The sequence below is a fragment of the Salvelinus namaycush genome, chromosome 4, assembly GCF_016432855.1.
Source record: "Salvelinus namaycush isolate Seneca chromosome 4, SaNama_1.0, whole genome shotgun sequence".
Taxonomy (NCBI): Eukaryota; Metazoa; Chordata; class Actinopteri; order Salmoniformes; family Salmonidae; genus Salvelinus; species Salvelinus namaycush.
Genome location: NC_052310.1, coordinates 55559425 through 55577137, shown reverse-complemented (window position 1 = coordinate 55577137; position 17713 = coordinate 55559425). Strand labels below are relative to the sequence as shown.

Below are 17713 nucleotides of genomic sequence, written 5' to 3'. Positions count from 1 at the left end.
CAATGAAAGCATACATAGGGATACAGTAAAATATATGTGCTTTTCTCGATCAGATGACTGTTTCAGAACTATCTTTCACTCACAAGTGGGTGAAAGATTCTATAATTATGTTTGCAAATTTCTTCTCAAAAGTTATTGTTTTCTCATATCTTTGTGTCAAGTGCTAGAAAAGGTGGTGCTGTTCATTTAAACATTGTATTTTAGTTTATAGGATATTTTTCTGTGTACTGTATGTTCTCTGCAAAACTAAATCGAATCCTTTAGTGTGCTTATAGTGTGACAGAGTTGTTACTAGGTCCCCTTAGAGCACCTTTGAACAGCATCCAAAAGAAGTCCTTTGTATTATTGTATGTACTACTTGTCCACTTGTTTAAAACCCTCTAAGCCGGGGGAGGGGGGGGGGGGTTTCATACATGGGTGAACAGATAGTCCCCCCTTATAAATCAACACATAATACCCCGTACTGACAAAGCAAAAACAGGTTTTTATACAAATGTATAATGTATTGCAAATGTATAAAAACTGAAATATCACATTTACATAAGTATTCAGACCCTTTTCTCAGTACTTTGTTGAAGCACCTTTGGCAGCGATTACAGCCCAGAGTCTTCTTGGGTATGACACTACATGCTTGGTACACCTGTATTTGGAGAGTTTCTCCCATTCTTCTCTGCAGATCCTCTCAAGCTCTGTCAGGTTGATGGAGAGCGATCCTGCACAGCTATTTTCATGTCTCTCCAGAGGTATTCGATCGGGTTCAAGTCTGGGCTCTGGCTGGTCCACTCAAGAACATTTAGAGACTTGTACCGAAGCCACTGCTGCATTGTCTTGGCTGTGTGCTTAGGGTTGTTGTCCTGTTGGAAGGTGAACCTGAGGTCCTGAGCACTCTGCAGCAGGTTTTCATCAAGGATCTCTCTGTACTTTGCTCTGTTTATCTTTGCTTCGATCCTGACTAGTCTCCCCAGTACCTGCTGCTGAAAAACATTCCCACAGCATGATGCTGCCACCACCGTAGGGTTGGTGCCAGGTTTCCTCCAGATGAGATGCTTGGCATTCAGGCCAAATAGTTCAATCTTGGTTTCATCAGACCAGAGAATCTTGTTTCTCTGGTCAGACCAGAGAATCTAAAGAGTCCCTTTGGCAAACTCCAAGCGGGCTGTCCATGAGCCTTTTACTGAGGAGTGACTTCCGTCTGGCCACTCTACCATGAAGGCCTGAGTGGTGGAGTGCTGCAGTGATGGTTGGGCTTCTGGAAGTTTGTCCCATCTCCACAGAGGAACTTTAGAGCTCTGTCAGAGTGACCATCGGGTTCTTGGTCACCTCCCTGACCAAGGCCCTTTTCCCCCGATTGCTAAGTTTGGCAGGGCGGACAGCTCTAGGAAGAGTCTTGGTGGTCCCAAACTTCTTCCATTTTAAGAATGATGGAGACCACTGTGTTCTTGGGGAACTTCAATGCTGCAGAAATGTTTTAGTTCCCTTCCCCAGATCTGTGCCTCGACACAATCCTGTCTCGGAGCTCTACGGACAATTCCTTTGACCTCATGGCTTGGTTTTTACTCTGACATGCAGTGTCAACTGTGGGACCTTATATAGACAGGTGTGTGCCTTTCCAAATCATGTCCAATCAATTGAATTTACCACAGGTGGACTCCAATCAAGTTGTAGAAACATCTCAAGGATGATCAATGAAAACAGGATGCACCTGAGCTCAATTTCGTGTCTCATAGCAAAGGGTCTGAATACTTATGTAAATACATTTTTATACATTTGCAAACATTTCTAAAACCTGTTTTCGCATGTCATTATGGGGTATTGTGTGTAGATTACTTATGGTTAAATATTTTTTAATCAATTTTAGAGTTATGCTGTAACGTAACAAAATGTGGAAAAAGTCAAGGGGTCTGAATACTTTCTGAATGCACTGTATTTACATACATTTTTTAAACTGGTACCCGGCTACATTCAGACTAGCCTTGTCAGGCTTGTGGGCGTTCTGGAGCAAAACATGTACGTGACCGTGAGAGTCTTGTCTTTCCATAGAGGGGTCATAATAGTTTGTAGGCCAAACCGTTCGGACGCTACAGACGCTTTCACGAGAAGACCTATTTTCATGATTTCTCATGGTCTGGCAAACACCGCTCTAGCCCTGCCACCTTTCACCTCAGATGCTGAAGGTCGACATCTCTCGCTTAAACCGACAGATTTTGATGGGGATTTTTTAATGATGCTAATAAGATTTCAGCGGAGGCGCGGACGTCGACCTTAGGGGATTTTAAAAAAGGAAACTGATACAAACGAAAGAGAAATTGGCACGCTTCCAGCTAACTGATAGTTTATATGGCTCCTTAGTTTTTGTTTCCTAACTTAAAGCAATAAACCTTCTCTCGTTCTCTCTGCTGAGGAGATGGTCCCCGTTTGCCATGTAATATATGCATCTCCGCTTTGATCTTACAGTGATAATAATTCTTGGGAGTTATTTACTTGGTTTTAAAAACGCTTCAAAGCGGTGTCAAAGTTGTCTCTGCTTTAGGGCTGCTTCTGTATTCTGCTGGCTCTTGGGTGCTGCGGATGACAGGTCCTCTGTTCTAGGTGTAGGCTTTTTCAAGTCATAGCCCTCAGCAAAACATCAAATTACCCAGCGCCGACCACAACGCCCACCTCCCCAGCCCCCTCCCCTCCCCCCCTCCCCCCAGCCCCTGTCAATATATGATACCATATATATTAAATAAGCTTTACAAGTTGGATTTTATGTGCAATGAAAAGTGATTGTTTGAGGTAGCCTTAGGGACACTTTACTCTACAAGCAAGGAGGGGAATAAAAGAGAGCGAGCTAGTGAGAGACCCAGAGAGCGTATACCATATCAAGTCTGGTTTTTACAGGACTTGCTGCCTGAAGGCCTTTGTAAATAAATAATGATCAACAGATTGGCTGTGGGTTTTTGAAAATCATGCCTTTGTCAGTTTGCATGATGGGTAGAATTTTCAAAGCGAGAGGCTGCCTTCATAGCCTGCTGGAGAGGGATTGGGGGAGCACACATCCCAAGCTAGCGACTGCCGAACGATGCACTGGAATAACTCAACTCTGTTTGAAATATACACTGAGGGAGAGAGGGGGCAATTTCTCTTCTGATATGGGCTGTCTCTTATTGCCTAGGCTACTGTACAGTCAGGCCTTTTCTTTAGAGAAGGCAATTAAATGCAAATACAGTGCCCTCTGTAATTATTGGGACAGTAAAGCATTTTTTCCTCTTTTGTTTCTATACTCCAAACATTTAGATTTCAAATCAAACAATGACTATGAGGTTAAAGTGCAGATTGTCAGCTTTAATTTGAGGGTATTTACATCCATATCGGGTGAACCGTTTAGAAATTACAACACTTTTTGTAAATAGTCCCTCCATTTTTGGGGACCAAAAGTATTGGGGCAAATTCACTGTATTAAAGTAGTAAAACATTTAGTATTTGGTCACGTATTCATAGCATGGAATGACTACATCAAGCTTGTGACTCTACAAATCGTTGGATGCATTTCATTTGCCGTTTGTTTTGGTTGTGTTTCAGATTATTTTGTGCCCAATAGAAATGAATGGTAACTAATGTATTGTCATTTTGGAGTCATTTTTTTGTTGTAAATAGAAATACAATAAGTTTCTAAACACTTGTACAGTAATGTGGATGCTACCATGATTACAGATAATCCTGAATGAAATTGAACAATGATGAGTGAGAAAGTTACAGACAGACAAATGTCATACCCCCAAGACTATAGAGCCAAAATAAGAAAAAATGCTTCACTGTCCCAATAATTACAGAGGGCACTATGTTGCAATGTACAGTACATTTACACTGGTCATTATCCAGCCAATTTAATATTAATATTCTACAAAAAAGTTTTTGTATTGTAAGATACTATATCAGATATCCATAGCATCTTACACACACACTTTATTGTAAACTGATACAGTACAAGAAGGAAAGCTACCCCCGACACAGCACTGGATAGATATCTGAAAACGTTAGTCTGGAGGCTCAGCCTGTGCAAATATAAAGTCATTTCCCTATCAGCCAATCAGACGTGTCATTGAGCTAACGAGCTGTGTTCGGCGTCGCACACATTCCTCGCCAACCGTGCTCCTGGACAGGAAATAACACCATTCTCACAGACCTTTTTGATGGGTCACGAGACACATCTAATTGGGGTACAGTCAGGACACACGTTAGCCACTCGTATATACTCTGGTGGGGTGTGGCGGACGCAAATGTCATGTCTGTTACCGTCCAGTTCACCCTGGTTGATTCTAGGGTAGGGCAGAGAACAGCGAGTAGAGGAGAGAGGGGAGAAGAGAAAGAGAGAGGAGGAAAGGAAATAGGAGAGGAGGGAGATGAGAGGAAACGAGGTGAGGCAAGAGGAGGGTTACAGGGCTCTTGACAAACAGGAAGACAGACAGACACAGGCAGGCAGTCACACCGCTGACAGTTGTGTGAAAGATAGCTGTCTAAGTTAGTGGAGGAGGAGGTGCCTGCCTGCCTGCACCAGTCATCCCCCACGTGCCCAGATTGAAGTGACAGGGGCTCATGGAGAGTGAGTGGTGCAACACGCGGCTCAGAATGAAATATTCAGCCCGGGTGTAAAAGCACTAAATGTTGTCAGAGTTATTAACACCTGCACCAACTGATTTAATCCATCTCCATACAGACAGAGAGCGATGGAGAGAGAGGAGGAGGGAGGGAGTGACAGAAAGGAGGAGGGAGTGACAGAAAGGAGGAGGGAGTGACAGAAAGGAGGAGGGAGGGAGAGAGAGGAGGGAGGGAGGGAGAGGAGAGAGAGAGGGGGAGGGAGAGCAGAGCGAGATAGAGGAGGTGGGAGGGAGAGGAGAGAGGAGGTGAGAGAGGAAGAGGGAGTGAGGGAGAGGAGGGAGAGAAGAAGGGAGTGAGGGGGAGGGAGTGAGAGGGAGGGAGTGAGGAGGGAGAGAAGGAGGACGTAAGGGAGGGAGGGAGGGAGGAGAGAGAGGGAGAGGAGAGGAGAGAGAGGGAGAGGAGAGAGAGATAGAGGAGGTGGGAGAGAGAGGTGAGAGAGGGAGAGGAGGGAGAGGAGGGAGTGAGGGAGAGAAGAAGGGAGTGAGGGGGTGAGAAGGAGGGAGTGAGGGGGAGAGAAGGAGGGAGTGAGGGGGAGAGAGGGAGGGAGGGAGTGAGGGGGAGAAAAGGAGGACGTGAGGGGGAGAGAGGGAGGGAGGGAGGGAGGGAGAGAGGAGGGAGGGAGGGAGAGGAGAAAGGAGAGGGAGAGAAGGAGGGAGAGGAGGGAGGGAGGGGAGAGAAGGAGGAAAGGGAAGAGAGGAGGGGGGGGGGAGGGAGAGAGAGGAGGGAATGAGGGAGGGAGAGAGAGAGAGAGAGAGAAGGATGGTGTGAGTGAGTGAGAGAGAGAAGGAGGGAGTGAGTGAGTGAGAGGAGGGATAGAGAGGAGTGAGTGAGTGAGGGGGAGAGGAGGAGGGAGTGACAGAAGGAGGAGGGAGTGACAGAAGGGAGGGAGGGGAGGGAGAGAGAGAGGAGGTGGGAGAGAGGAGTGATGGAGGGAGTGAGGGGAAGAGAATGAGGAAGTGAGAGAGAGGGAGGGAGAGAGAGAGGAGGTGGGAGAGTGGAGGGAGGGAGGGAGGGAGGGAGATAGGATGAAGTGAATGGGGGAGAGAGGGGGGAGTGAGTGAGGGAGAGAAATAGAGAGAGGAGGGAGAGTGAGGGAGTGAGGGAGAGAGAAGGAGGGGGAGAGAGAAGGAGGGGGAGAGAGAAGGAGGGGGAGAGAGAAGGAGGGAGAGAGAGAGAGTGGGGGAAGGAATGAGAGATTGAGGGAAAGAATGAGAGAGTGGGGGAAAGAATGAGAGAGTGAGGGAGAGAATGAGAGCCTGAGGGAGAAAATGAGAGAGAGATGGAGGGAACTAATTGACACATCTTTCATGTGATATTTCTTGCAGTGTAATGAACAGAGGAGGATGAGGAGATGTGCTGTTTTCTCACACTTTATGCCAATGTTACCCTCATAAAGAAGCAAAATATGAGTCGTTCCACGAAATAGGGATTTTTTTTTTGCGTCTCTTTGATATTTTAAGTAGAAATTGTGCATTTCATTTTTTATTTTAAAAGCATGTTATATTAAATGAATGCCCTTTAATTTTGACACATAACATTCAATAAATCCGATTTTTATATGAGTAAAGATTTGCTTAAGTTCCAAAATTCAACATTTTGTCATGTCCCTTCGTGCACCCTCTGTGACTTCTAGGAAGATTTTAACCCACTTAACCCAAACATTTCTCCATATTTTTTACCATCATTATGAAGCCCTAGTTATTTTGTAGCTTTGACAACGTCATTTATGAAGTTTATTATTTATTGTTATTAGTGATTCATTTACATCTGTCCCTAAATTTAAGGTCAACCCTGTTGCGTGAACTGAATTATTGTTGTTGTAATATGGTGAAACTATTTATTTTTAAATATTTTTTATTTTGAACAGAAGCATTGAAACAAACTCAGTGTTAAAGCAGGTGAGCTGGTTGTACTCTTTTTTTTGTGTGCACATTTTCTGGTGTTTTTCTGGTGGAAAACTGAACGGCTTTTATTAAGTTGAACATTTGCTCTTCATGACAGAATGTTCAAATTAGGTGAAATAAAACAATTGGTGGAATGGCCCAAATAATGTAAGACGCTATTTCCTACCCTGCTTTTGAATTCATAAAAAAGTATTCTGACAACCACATAGGAAATATTTGCCAGTTTTTTTATATATACAGTTAATAATAATTTTTGCGTTATCGGGACATCCTTAGTGTTCTAACTTGTTCTTGTGTGCTTTACAAGAACTATTGCAGACGATGGCTTTGTGAACATGTAAGGGTTTTTGAGGTGATACTGACAGAGAGAGAGCTATTTCCCTGTAGCCCCCTGGTAGACACTAGACAGACAGAAGCCTTTGTAGTCTGGCCCCTGGCTATCAGCTCACAGCTACACTCTCTGACACAGTGTTTCTCAATCCAGTCCTGGGAGACCCCCATGGGGTGCACATTTTTGTTCTATCCCAGCACTAACACGGGTGATTTAATTACTGTAAGTAGCCTAGGTCACCAAGCCATTGATTAGTGGAATCAGGTGTGTTGGTGCCCGGAGAAAATAAAAATGCCTATACACCAATTCAAAATCCTCCCTTTTATATTCAGTCAGAATGGGTCCGTGCTATCGCATTCAGAGAAGGAGCTTCGCTTGCCATTTCTCTGTCCTAGAACCCCTTTCAGAGGACATCCCAGATCATGTCTTATAGAATGAGTGCAAACACAGTGGAACTAATATTACCAAAGTGACGGGACCCCCCCCACTCTTCCATGGTCAGTGTTAACATTACACCTGATAAAACTCAGTGGCCCGTCACTGTGCATCAGCCAGTTTGAAGGTGACACGCTGCTGATGAATCATTCATGTACATCAGTTGGGAACGCAAAATGTGATTGGGCAAATTCCTGAAATATTTAAAGTGCGGTCCTGTTAGAGCTTTTACTGTTGGTTGCGCTGCGTCGTGAGTGAGCAAGATGGAGCTAAAAGCCGGTAATTGACGCTCCATTCTAATGCCTCTCAGTCAGCTTTGTCAGCGGTGACTAATGCTGAGCGATTTGTGCTTTTTGAGGTCGTTTCACATAGATCATGTATTTTCAGGTTGAGACACCACGTGAAGCAACAGCTGCTCTCTATATCCTCTCACGATAGAGCATTCTTCTGTCTTTTCCGTAACAGGATTAAAGGAAACACAGACCAGACAAGTAGATTCACAATGGATTATGGTCATTGTAGTTAATTACCATGTTTTATGTGCTAAACCATGTAGAATATTGGCCTCATGGAAACCACAACTCCCTATTACATCGCACAGTTCAGTCTGGATCTGATTTATCTCTAGAGAAACTGTGCAATGTGCACATAGAGCTCACAGAAAAAAAACTGAACGAAATCGAATTCAAATAATTGAACCAATGTTCAGTCAATTAGTTGACAGAACATTGGTTAAAAAGTAACATACATTTTGGTTAATTGCTCAGCAGGTGACACAGTGGAAACTCAAGCCTTCCTCTCTCCCCAACGCTGCTACCAATGCTGCTACCAATATCCCTCAGCAACTCTGATGACTGGGTAGCTGTGTCATCTTGGATTTGAGCAGAAAGTGATAGTGGGTGGTAGTTTGAGGTTTCAACCAAAACTAGGTAATAATACAACACATATAAACCAAATACCATCAACTGGGCTCCTGAGTGGCGCAGTGGTCTAAGGCACTGCATCTCAGTGCAAGAGGCGTCACTACAGTTCCTGGTTTGAATCCAGGCTGTATCACATCCGGCCGTGAGTGGGAGTCCCATAGAGCGGCGCAGAATTGGCCTAGCGTCGTCCGGGTTTGGCCGGGGTTGGCCGTCATTGTAAATAAGAATTTGTTCTTAACTGACTTGTCTAGTTAAATAAAGGTAAAAAAATAATATATATATATATAAATGATGTTTACCATGGTGAGCTCATACTGTTGTGTCCCCTCGGCAGGCATGACCCTCTACTAATCCCTGGGAACGAGCAGATGGAGAACATGGACATGAATGTGAAGCAGTATGACTCCACAGGAATGTTCCACTGGTGCCCATCTAAAGAGATTGAGAAGGTCATCCTGGTGAGTGGTTTTCTGTCTCCCTGTAGTGTTTTCATGACACCAGTATTGCAATACTCGCAAGTAGCATGGCAAGCAAACAAAACATGAAGCAGACTTCATTTCTTGAGGAAAACAATCCTAATGTTGAGAACAAAAAAACAAACAGCATTATATTGTCACCCACAGTTACATGTGTTTATTTTCCAAGCTATAGCACACACTATTTGAACAAAAGCAGGTTTTTAAAGAGTTTAGACTGCCTTGTGTTTTCCTTTTTGCCATGGATAATCGAGCATCATAGTATCGTGATACTGGTATCATGACAACCCTACTGTAGAGTTACCTGAGTTTAACCACAGTTAGTAACATCCTGTACAGGGATACAGTACCTACCCATCAACAGATATGGTAGGTATTGTCCTACAGGACGTGTGACTCCCAAGATGATTTTCAGTTGTACAGTTTGATGATCTTAAACTTTTTATGTACAGTACCAGTCAAAAGTTTTGACACACCTACTCATTCAATGGTTTATCTTTATTTGTACTATTTTCCACATTGTAGAATAATAGTGAAGACATCAAAACTATGAAATAACACATATGGAATCATGTAGTAACCAAAAAAGTGTTAAACAAATCAAAATCTATTTTAGATTCTTCAAAGTAGCCACCCTTTGCCTTGATGACAGCTTTGCACACTCTTGGCATTCTCTCAACCAGCTTCATGAGGATTGCTTTTCTAACGGTCTTGAAGGAGTTCCCACATATGCTGAGCACTTGTTGGCTGTTTTTCCTTCACTCTGCGGTCCAACTCATCCCAAATGCAGCACTCCATCACTCTCCTTCTTGGTCAAATAGCTCTTACACAGCCTGGAAGTGTGTTTTGGGTCATTGTCCTGTTGAAAAACAAATGATAGTACCACTAAGCGCAAATCAGATGGGATGGCGTATCGCTGCAGAATGCTGTGGCAGCCATGCTGGTTAAGTGTTCTAAATATAATGAATTCAAAATAAATCACTGACAGTGTCACCAGCAAAGCACCCCCACACCATCACACTTCCTCCTCCATGCTTCACTGTGGGAACCATCATCCGTTCACCTACTCTGCATCTCATAAAGACACGGCGGTTGGAACCAAAAATTTGGAGTCATCAGACGAAAGGACCGATTTCTAATGTCAAATCTCCATTGCTTGTGTTTCTTGGCCCAAAGCAGTCTCTTCTTATTATTGGTGTCCTTTAGTAGTGGTTTATTTTCAGCAATTCGACCATGAAGACCTGATTCACGCAGTCTCCTATGAACAGTTGATATTGAGATGTCTGTTACTTGAACTCTGTGAAGCATTTATTTGGAGGTGCAGTTAACTCTAATGAACTTATCCTCTGCAGCAGAGGTAACTTTGGTTCTTCCTTTCCTGTGGCGGTCATGAGAGCCAGATTCATCATAGCGCCTGATGGTTTTTGCGACTGCACTTGAAGAAACTTTCAAAGTTCTTGACATTTTCCGGATTGACTGACCTTCATGTCTTAGTAATGATGGACTGTCATTTCTCTTTGCTTATTTGAGCTGTTCTTGCAATAATATGGACTTAGCCCTATTTGGTAAAAGACCATCTTCTGTATACCACCCCTACAGTCACAACACAACTGATTGCATTAAGTTACTACATGATTCCATATGTGTTATTTCATAGTTTTGTGTCTTCAATATTATTCTACAATGTAGAAAATAGTACAAATAAAGAAAAACCCTTGAATGCGTAGGTGTGTCCAAACCTTTGACTGATACGGTATGTGTTTCCACTGTTTTTAGCTGTGTAGTATGATAAATATTCTAATGGAGTTGGAAATTATTTGCACCTATTGGGCCAAAAATGAAGCATTGTTGAGGTACGGTAGGCTCTAAAGAAACCGTTTCCCTCACATAGCGGTAACAACCACATACTAATAATGTATATCCACATTTCTCTCAATGCCTCTCTGTTGTTACAAGGTGAGTCGACTGTTTTCTATGTACTGGGTCATAGTATAAAACCACCACAAGCATGGCTTTGAAAAGCAGTTTTATACACCTTACTCCTTGACCATTTAGTGTATGAACTGCATTGAGCTGTACCGGGTTCACCTTGAGCCTAACACTGCAAAGGGTGGGGCTGCAGGGTTTCTCATCAGCACTCTGCCTCTCTGTTTTCTGACTGCTATGCGTTTGTCCTCTATCTCCTTTTCTTTCTTTCTTTCTTTTTCTTTCTTTCATTCTTTCTTTCTTTCTTTCTTTCTTTCTTTCTTGTTTCTCTCTTTCAATCCCTCTCTCGTCCCATTATTCTCTCATTCTCTCGTGCCCCAATATTCTCTTTGTCTCCATGTCTCTCTCCCTCCTCTCACTCTTTCTCTCTCCCCCTCTCTCCCCTCTCTCTCTCCCTACTCAGACCCGGAGTGAGGCATCCATGACGGTGTTGAGCGGCCATGTAGTGGTCTGTATATTTGGAGATGTCACGTCCGCTCTAGTGGGGCTGCGAAACTTGGTGATGCCTTTGAGAGCCAGCAACTTCCATTATCACGAGCTGAAGCCCATAGTGTTTGTGGGCTCGCTGGAGTACCTGAGGAGAGAGTGGGAAACCCTACACAACTTCCCCAAGGTCTCCATACTACCTGTGAGTACCACTGTAATGTGTACGGTTACAAGCCAAAGTTATACAACTGACAACATAATGTACTTACAATACCATAGAATGCCATCACGATCAGTTCTATCTGTGAGTAGACCAGTGTAACAACGCTCCAGGATTCAATACCAAACCCAGCTATACCGTTGTTATTTTGAGACTGTTTACTTGTATTTTCTTATCTCAGTTGACTTATGAGATCTCTTCCCTTTGTTGCCTCGCACTGTCTGAATGAAAAAAATCTAAGGTGAAGGGTAAAATGACTGTAAGCAGTGATAAAGCAGTAATGGCAGCATAGCATTACCTAGTGATATAGTATTTCCTTTGTGGATTTGTTTGTGATTTGTCGTGGTTGTTGTGGCTGTTCTTGTCAATTCCACAACCGGTTCCTGAATTCAATCTTCCATCAATTCACAGCAGCGAATCCTGTCTATTCATACGGAGTTAAAATACACTGCAGCTGCCCTTCCTTGGCCATCTCAGATGTGAAAGTCTGGCATGGCTGCCTGCTTTAGAGCTTGTTAATGCTTCCTTGACTGAGTATCAGAGAGCCCTAAGAAACCAAGGCTGTTAGCCTTCAGCGCCCACTACCCTTTAGATTAGTCCACGTCTCTGATTCCCCAGTGCCCAGTTAGATCAGCTGAATGTCACTGCCGCTAAAACTACAATACTTGTTATCTAATCTCCCAAAGCACCCATCACTTAGTCTCTAATTAGTTTCTCTCCCCCTTCTTCTCTCTTCTCTCTGTCCGTCTCTTTTCTTCACCGCGCCTGAAGGGTACGCCATTAAGTCGTGCAGATTTAAGGGCTGTCAACATCAACCTCTGCGACATGTGCGTGATACTGTCGGCCAATCAGAACAATATCGACGACGCCTCGCTGCAGGATAAGGAATGCATTCTGGCGTCGCTCAACATCAAGTCTATGCAGTTTGACGACAGCATCGGGCTCTTGCAGGCTAACTCCCAAGGTAAGGACTGACTGGCCTACAAGATACAATACTGTTCTGCACTGTTCTGTTCTGGCTGCAGGGTTGAGGGTAAGAGAGGAGGAGAGGAGATGAGGGAAGAGGATAGTTTTACCACTTAAATCAGTTATTTTTTTAAGAATGGTAAATAAACACGGTAAATAAAATGGAAAGTGGTGTTCAACCTCATAAATAATATCCTTTAATGATGTGAAACCACATGACTGTTGTTATCGTGTCTGTCTGTCTGGCAGACTGAGTGGAACAGATTGTTGATGCATTCAGACAAACAGATAAGCCTCATATCCCATCAGGTGTCATCATGTTTAACCAGCCAGTACTAATCACCAGACAGCCTTCTTCAGCTGTTTTTCATGGCAGTCCATCCTCCACCTCCTCCATTCATCTATTAATCAGTCCCTCCAGGATCCTGCAGTGTGTTTTTGTCATATTTGCGGGCAGAAATGCTTGATTTTGCTGCTGCAATTCTGACATTTTGTATGTTGATTTTTAATTATTGTGTCCCAATTTGTCAGGAAAATACTATGTTGGGGGAAAAAATTTGTTGACGTGTGGCTTCACTGAACCATTTTATGAGGTAACAGTGCGGTGATTGGTTACAATTGCAAGCCCTCTTTTTTTTTTGTGTGGTGATTGTTTTATGTGGTAATAGCACAGCGATTGGTCAATTTTGCAAACCATCGCATTATAGGCGGGGGATTGTTGAGAAGGCAACAAAAATTACGATCAGAAAATAATGGAGGGACTGAATCTTACGCATAGATAGACCAACGAACTTATGCGTAATATGCCAAGCACTTCCACATGATGTAGGAAAATGCTATTATTTCTCCTGGTCTGAGTGAGTGATGTGCTGTCTCACAATGAGCAGACTAAATCGGAGATCTCTGTTGCTCACGGGAGCAGTATTCACAGACATGGAGGGCCTACACCAGTGGTTACCAACAAGGGTAAAATAACCCCTGGAGGTACTTGGCCTATCCACAGGGGGGTACTTGATAAGACTCATGATGTCATAGGCTTACTGGTAAAAATACACGAAGGGATACTTCAGGGGTACTCCGGGCAGAGCAAAATTCAGTTGGTGGTACAGTGACCGAAAAAGGTTGGGAACCAAAGGCCTGTCACAGCGGTCGATTGATGAAGCCTATTGTTATCAATGAGTTTGTCTTACATCGTCTGTATCCATTCCACTGATACATATTGCAGTTTAAGAGAGCACATGCACACACGCACGCACACACGCACAGGTGTAATATATCACAGTGTATAGCTTTGTGGATTCCTTCCTCCCTGACAATATCCTGTTCAGATGTGGGGTGTGAAATTTAAAGCAAGAAGGTGCACATGAATAAGTAAAGAGTTGTATCGCTAGGGAGACGTTCACATGGCTGCGGTCTACGGTACGATGTAGTCTGTAGACCGCAGAGCTAAGTTGTGCCTGGGGGCTGAGGGGGGTGGGGGGGTCTATAGCCCACACGGATGCATTTGCTCCTGTATGGTATGGAAGCCGTAAAACAATTTTGTTTTCTGAGAAAATCTATTTCCCTCTTGTTTGTCAGTATTAGAAGTCTAGAAAAGTACATGCCAAATGCAGTCAAGACATTATAATGAATCCACTCCGATATACAATCTGACTGATAGTCAATGATTTGTGTAGAACTCTCCAGTTTTCTCCATCTAACTTTTGGTCACTTGTAGCCGAACTGATTTTGACGCATTGCCCTCTCTGTTGGAAAATCTAATTTTCAGATGTATTCACTTTATCCATTGTTAGTACTTTCACAATTGGATACTGTATATTTGACTTGTTGTTTACTGTGATCATGTAAGAATAATGTTTTTTTAGAGGCAATATCCAAAACCCAGTTGTCATTCTCAGGAGATATAAATGTAACATTTTATAGACGTCAACAAAATGAAGCATACTCTGAGTGATCATCCAGTCTCTGACTGCTACAAACCGTGCCTATCCCCAGTTTCAGTAATTGACATAACAAGAGTGTAGATAATTCAGTTTAGCCTCTAGTTTGTGATGAATGCTGAACTGTTGGTGTTGTCCTCTGTAGTGAGGAGGGTGAGAAGCTCTGTACTGTACAACAGCCCCTCAAGTCCCCCCTCCCCACCCCTCCATCCTCCCAACTACTCTCCAATGTCTAACATTTGTTATAAAACTTTGTGACCTGAATATATTCCCGTCGTGCGTTGTTTTGTCGCTGCTGTGCTGTAGAACTATGAGGTGGCGTTTTGCTTCAGTCAGCACTAAATGATGGATGTCACAACACAGGTCATGCATTATGTATCAAGCATTACTGATTTAAGGCGTTTGTGTCACTTTGAGGAAATGCAAAAATGTGAAGTCATGTGAATTCATACCCATCACTCGCCTCTTGTATTTCATGGTCGAAAATCGCACAGTTATTTTCCCGATAAAAGGTTTTCAGGATCCACTTCGCCAATTTTATGGTAACAAAATGAAGCACATATAAAATGTATGGAAGGCAGGCAGGTTGATGGAAGGATGCGAATGCTAAATGTGTCTCTCAGCTGACCCCTAAAAGCACAATATCCATATTGACATTTTTAGGAAGCGCCTGCTTCATTTTCCCCGTCCCTGTCTACACATCTTTCAATCTGCACTTCTGAACAATACAAAGAGCCCATCTCAGTCAGTAAGCCCAGCAGCTTTTACTGAATAGTCTAGTGTTACTAAGTTATAGTGGCATTTGACAGACTATGTATGGTCAATCAACGTACTTTGTTTTTTTCGATTATAGTTTACAGTTTTTTTTAACAAAATTACATATAACCTTTTCAATCACCGAAGCTGAGGTATGTGATTTGTGAAGTGATATCAGTGTGATATCTCATGGTTTGGTGTATTTCTCTCTGTGTTGTAATATTACATCTCATTGTCTTGTATCCGTCTGTATTGTTGTTTCTCTGTGCCATCGCTTTCAACAATGGAATATATCGTGGTTTTGTGTCAGTTTGTGTACAAATATAGCTTTTTCTGTGTGATGTAGGTTTCGGTACATCTTGTTTTGTGGGTATCTAGCTCTTGCTGTTAGTTTCAATGGTTTTGTGTGCATCCTTCTGTGTGCTCTGTGTAGGTTTCACGCCTCCTGGAATGGACCGGTCATCTCCAGACAGCAGTCCAGTACATGGTTTAGTACGCCAGGCCTCCGTCACCACCGGCGCCAACATCCCCATCATCACTGAACTAGGTGAGACACACAACTGACCAACTGACCATTTACTACTGATAGATCCCAGCGGGTAAAACACGTTGAAACAATGATGTCATTTCAACCACTTTCTGGTTGTTGTGATGTCATTTGCCTGTTGGGAAAATATTGTGACATTGTACACAGAGTTTGGCCAACTCACTTAGAGATTTAGAATCTTCAGGACCGCCATGTTGGCTCCAACACTCCAACTCCAACACTTTGAACACTTTGAATGTTTTTGTTGTGGAACGTTTGATGCCAATGTGGCGGTTAGTTGGCCGAACTCTTTATTTTCTATGGCTGTGATGACTAATTCTAGCGATATGTTGATGATAAAGATTAACGATTAGTGACTTTGGCTGAGATTTGTATGGATTTAGATACAAAACTGAGCATTTGTTGTCATTTCAAATGTGACTCTCTTTGTGTACGTTCTAACTGAGATGTCTCGTTACGAAGTCAGAACACTCTCACTTCCTGCAGGTCCCATTTGTCCATTAACAGCCTGATGGAGAGGGAGAGTAAAAAGAGAGTGCGAGAGGAAGCTAAAAAGTGCCACAGTAGCAAAATGGGTGCATTTAATAATAACAATGGCGCTGGCTGTGTTCTCTAGTATTCCATGTGGTCCAGGGGACTCATGAAAGTTTCACATCTCTGAGGGTTTTTAAAGCACCAGAGACCAGGGCCACTAGAGCCACTCTATCACCCCTGAATAAAGCACTAGAGACCGGCCACTCTGTCTCTATCTCTCCCCTCTGACCCAATTAGAAAGCATTGAGGCGTGAGGAGGCTAAGAGATGGTGGAGGCACCGATAGAGACAGGGAGAGAAACAGGGACATGAAGCAGCATGAATGTTTTCTCACCTCTCTTTCTTCAAACTCTTGAGTACTACATATGTAATCAACAAAACAAGTGTAGCTATTCAGGTTTATCTTGCAGTATTTGGTCGGATATGAATGAATTCCACAGGTCCGTTTTTATTTGGAATACTTTCAGCTATGTTTGATTTAGAATAATTCTACCCCCACATATAGTGTCAGGCCCTGGTTATTAGTACCAGCATCACTAACATTGTCATCCTCCTCTCTGAGAGTAGGAAGATAGTAAAGTGGGGAACATCAGTCTGGAACTATACACTATAATTGTAGTGTCAATGTTGTCAGTTTACAGCACCATAGTCAAGATGCAAGTCTAATGGAAAATGTTAAGAAGCTGGCTGAATTGCAAGATCAATTTGATGGAGTCACATAAAGTTGGTTTATGTATACAACATTGTAAATCCCTTTGGTGTCTTAAAAGCCGTACAAATTGGCAATTTGTGTTTTAGTGGTATGGTTCAGTTGCATCTGGGCTATGTACTTTAATCTCTGGTGCCGTAGTTGCATGTCATGGACAACCATGGCTACCTTTACATGTAGTGTCTAATCCTGTGGTTGACATGTAGTGTCTAATCCTGTGGTTGACATGATGCGTGGTCTCAGACAGAACTGCCTTTCTTTTTCTCTTCTCTTTGAAGCTGTTCCAATAACGACCCTATCTCTCCCCCCTCTGCTCTCCACACGTCTTACTGTCATTAGCTAAACCTGGCAAAATACTGCCTTTGGTTTCATTCAGTCAGGAAAAAAACTGTGGAATCAACATACAAATGATAACTGAGCTGGGTAAGCCAGGCTTTTGTCCGCTCGCTGCCGTCCGATCTTTCGTTCTTTTGTTCTCTCTCTCTCTCCCCCCCGTCTCGCTCTCTCTATCTATCTCTCTATCTCTATCATCTTGTCTTGATGTATCTGGCTGCAGCCGAGGTCCTCGCTGGCTGCTCCCATGGCTTCACTTTGAACACATTTTTTATTTTTAATTCTCGGTTTCTGGTTGAAAAATGGACTGTCTTGTTTTGGCCTTTTATTTAATGATTTTTTTCCCGTGGTGTTTTTATTTTTTTCCGTTTCGTTTTTTTCAGAGCATCATTCCGGCACTTTGATCATTGCTCGGTCTGTCCTTGTGGCTGTTTTCATAGCACACACCCCACTCCCGACCCCAACCCCTCCCTCAACACCCCACCACCTCCCGGTTCAGTCTCTTTGGCCTGGGCCCGTTTGCATCATCAGCCCCCTTGTCTGGTTGACTGACATGTCTGTTCCTCTGCAGCACAGAGGAAGCCTGGGAA

General features: G+C 43.2%; 1 protein-coding gene across 1 annotated transcript in view; it reads left to right on the top strand.

Moving 5' to 3' along the window:
* LOC120045928 (calcium-activated potassium channel subunit alpha-1) overlaps positions 1 to 17713 on the top strand; it is a 176926-nt gene that overhangs the window by 144467 nt on the left and 14746 nt on the right. The window contains exons 22-25 of the mRNA XM_038990854.1: positions 8566 to 8689; positions 11097 to 11321; positions 12111 to 12303; positions 15435 to 15548. Of these exons, the coding sequence (XP_038846782.1) occupies positions 8566 to 8689; positions 11097 to 11321; positions 12111 to 12303; positions 15435 to 15548 (656 nt within the window). The remainder of the gene's footprint in view (positions 1 to 8565; positions 8690 to 11096; positions 11322 to 12110; positions 12304 to 15434; positions 15549 to 17713) is intronic.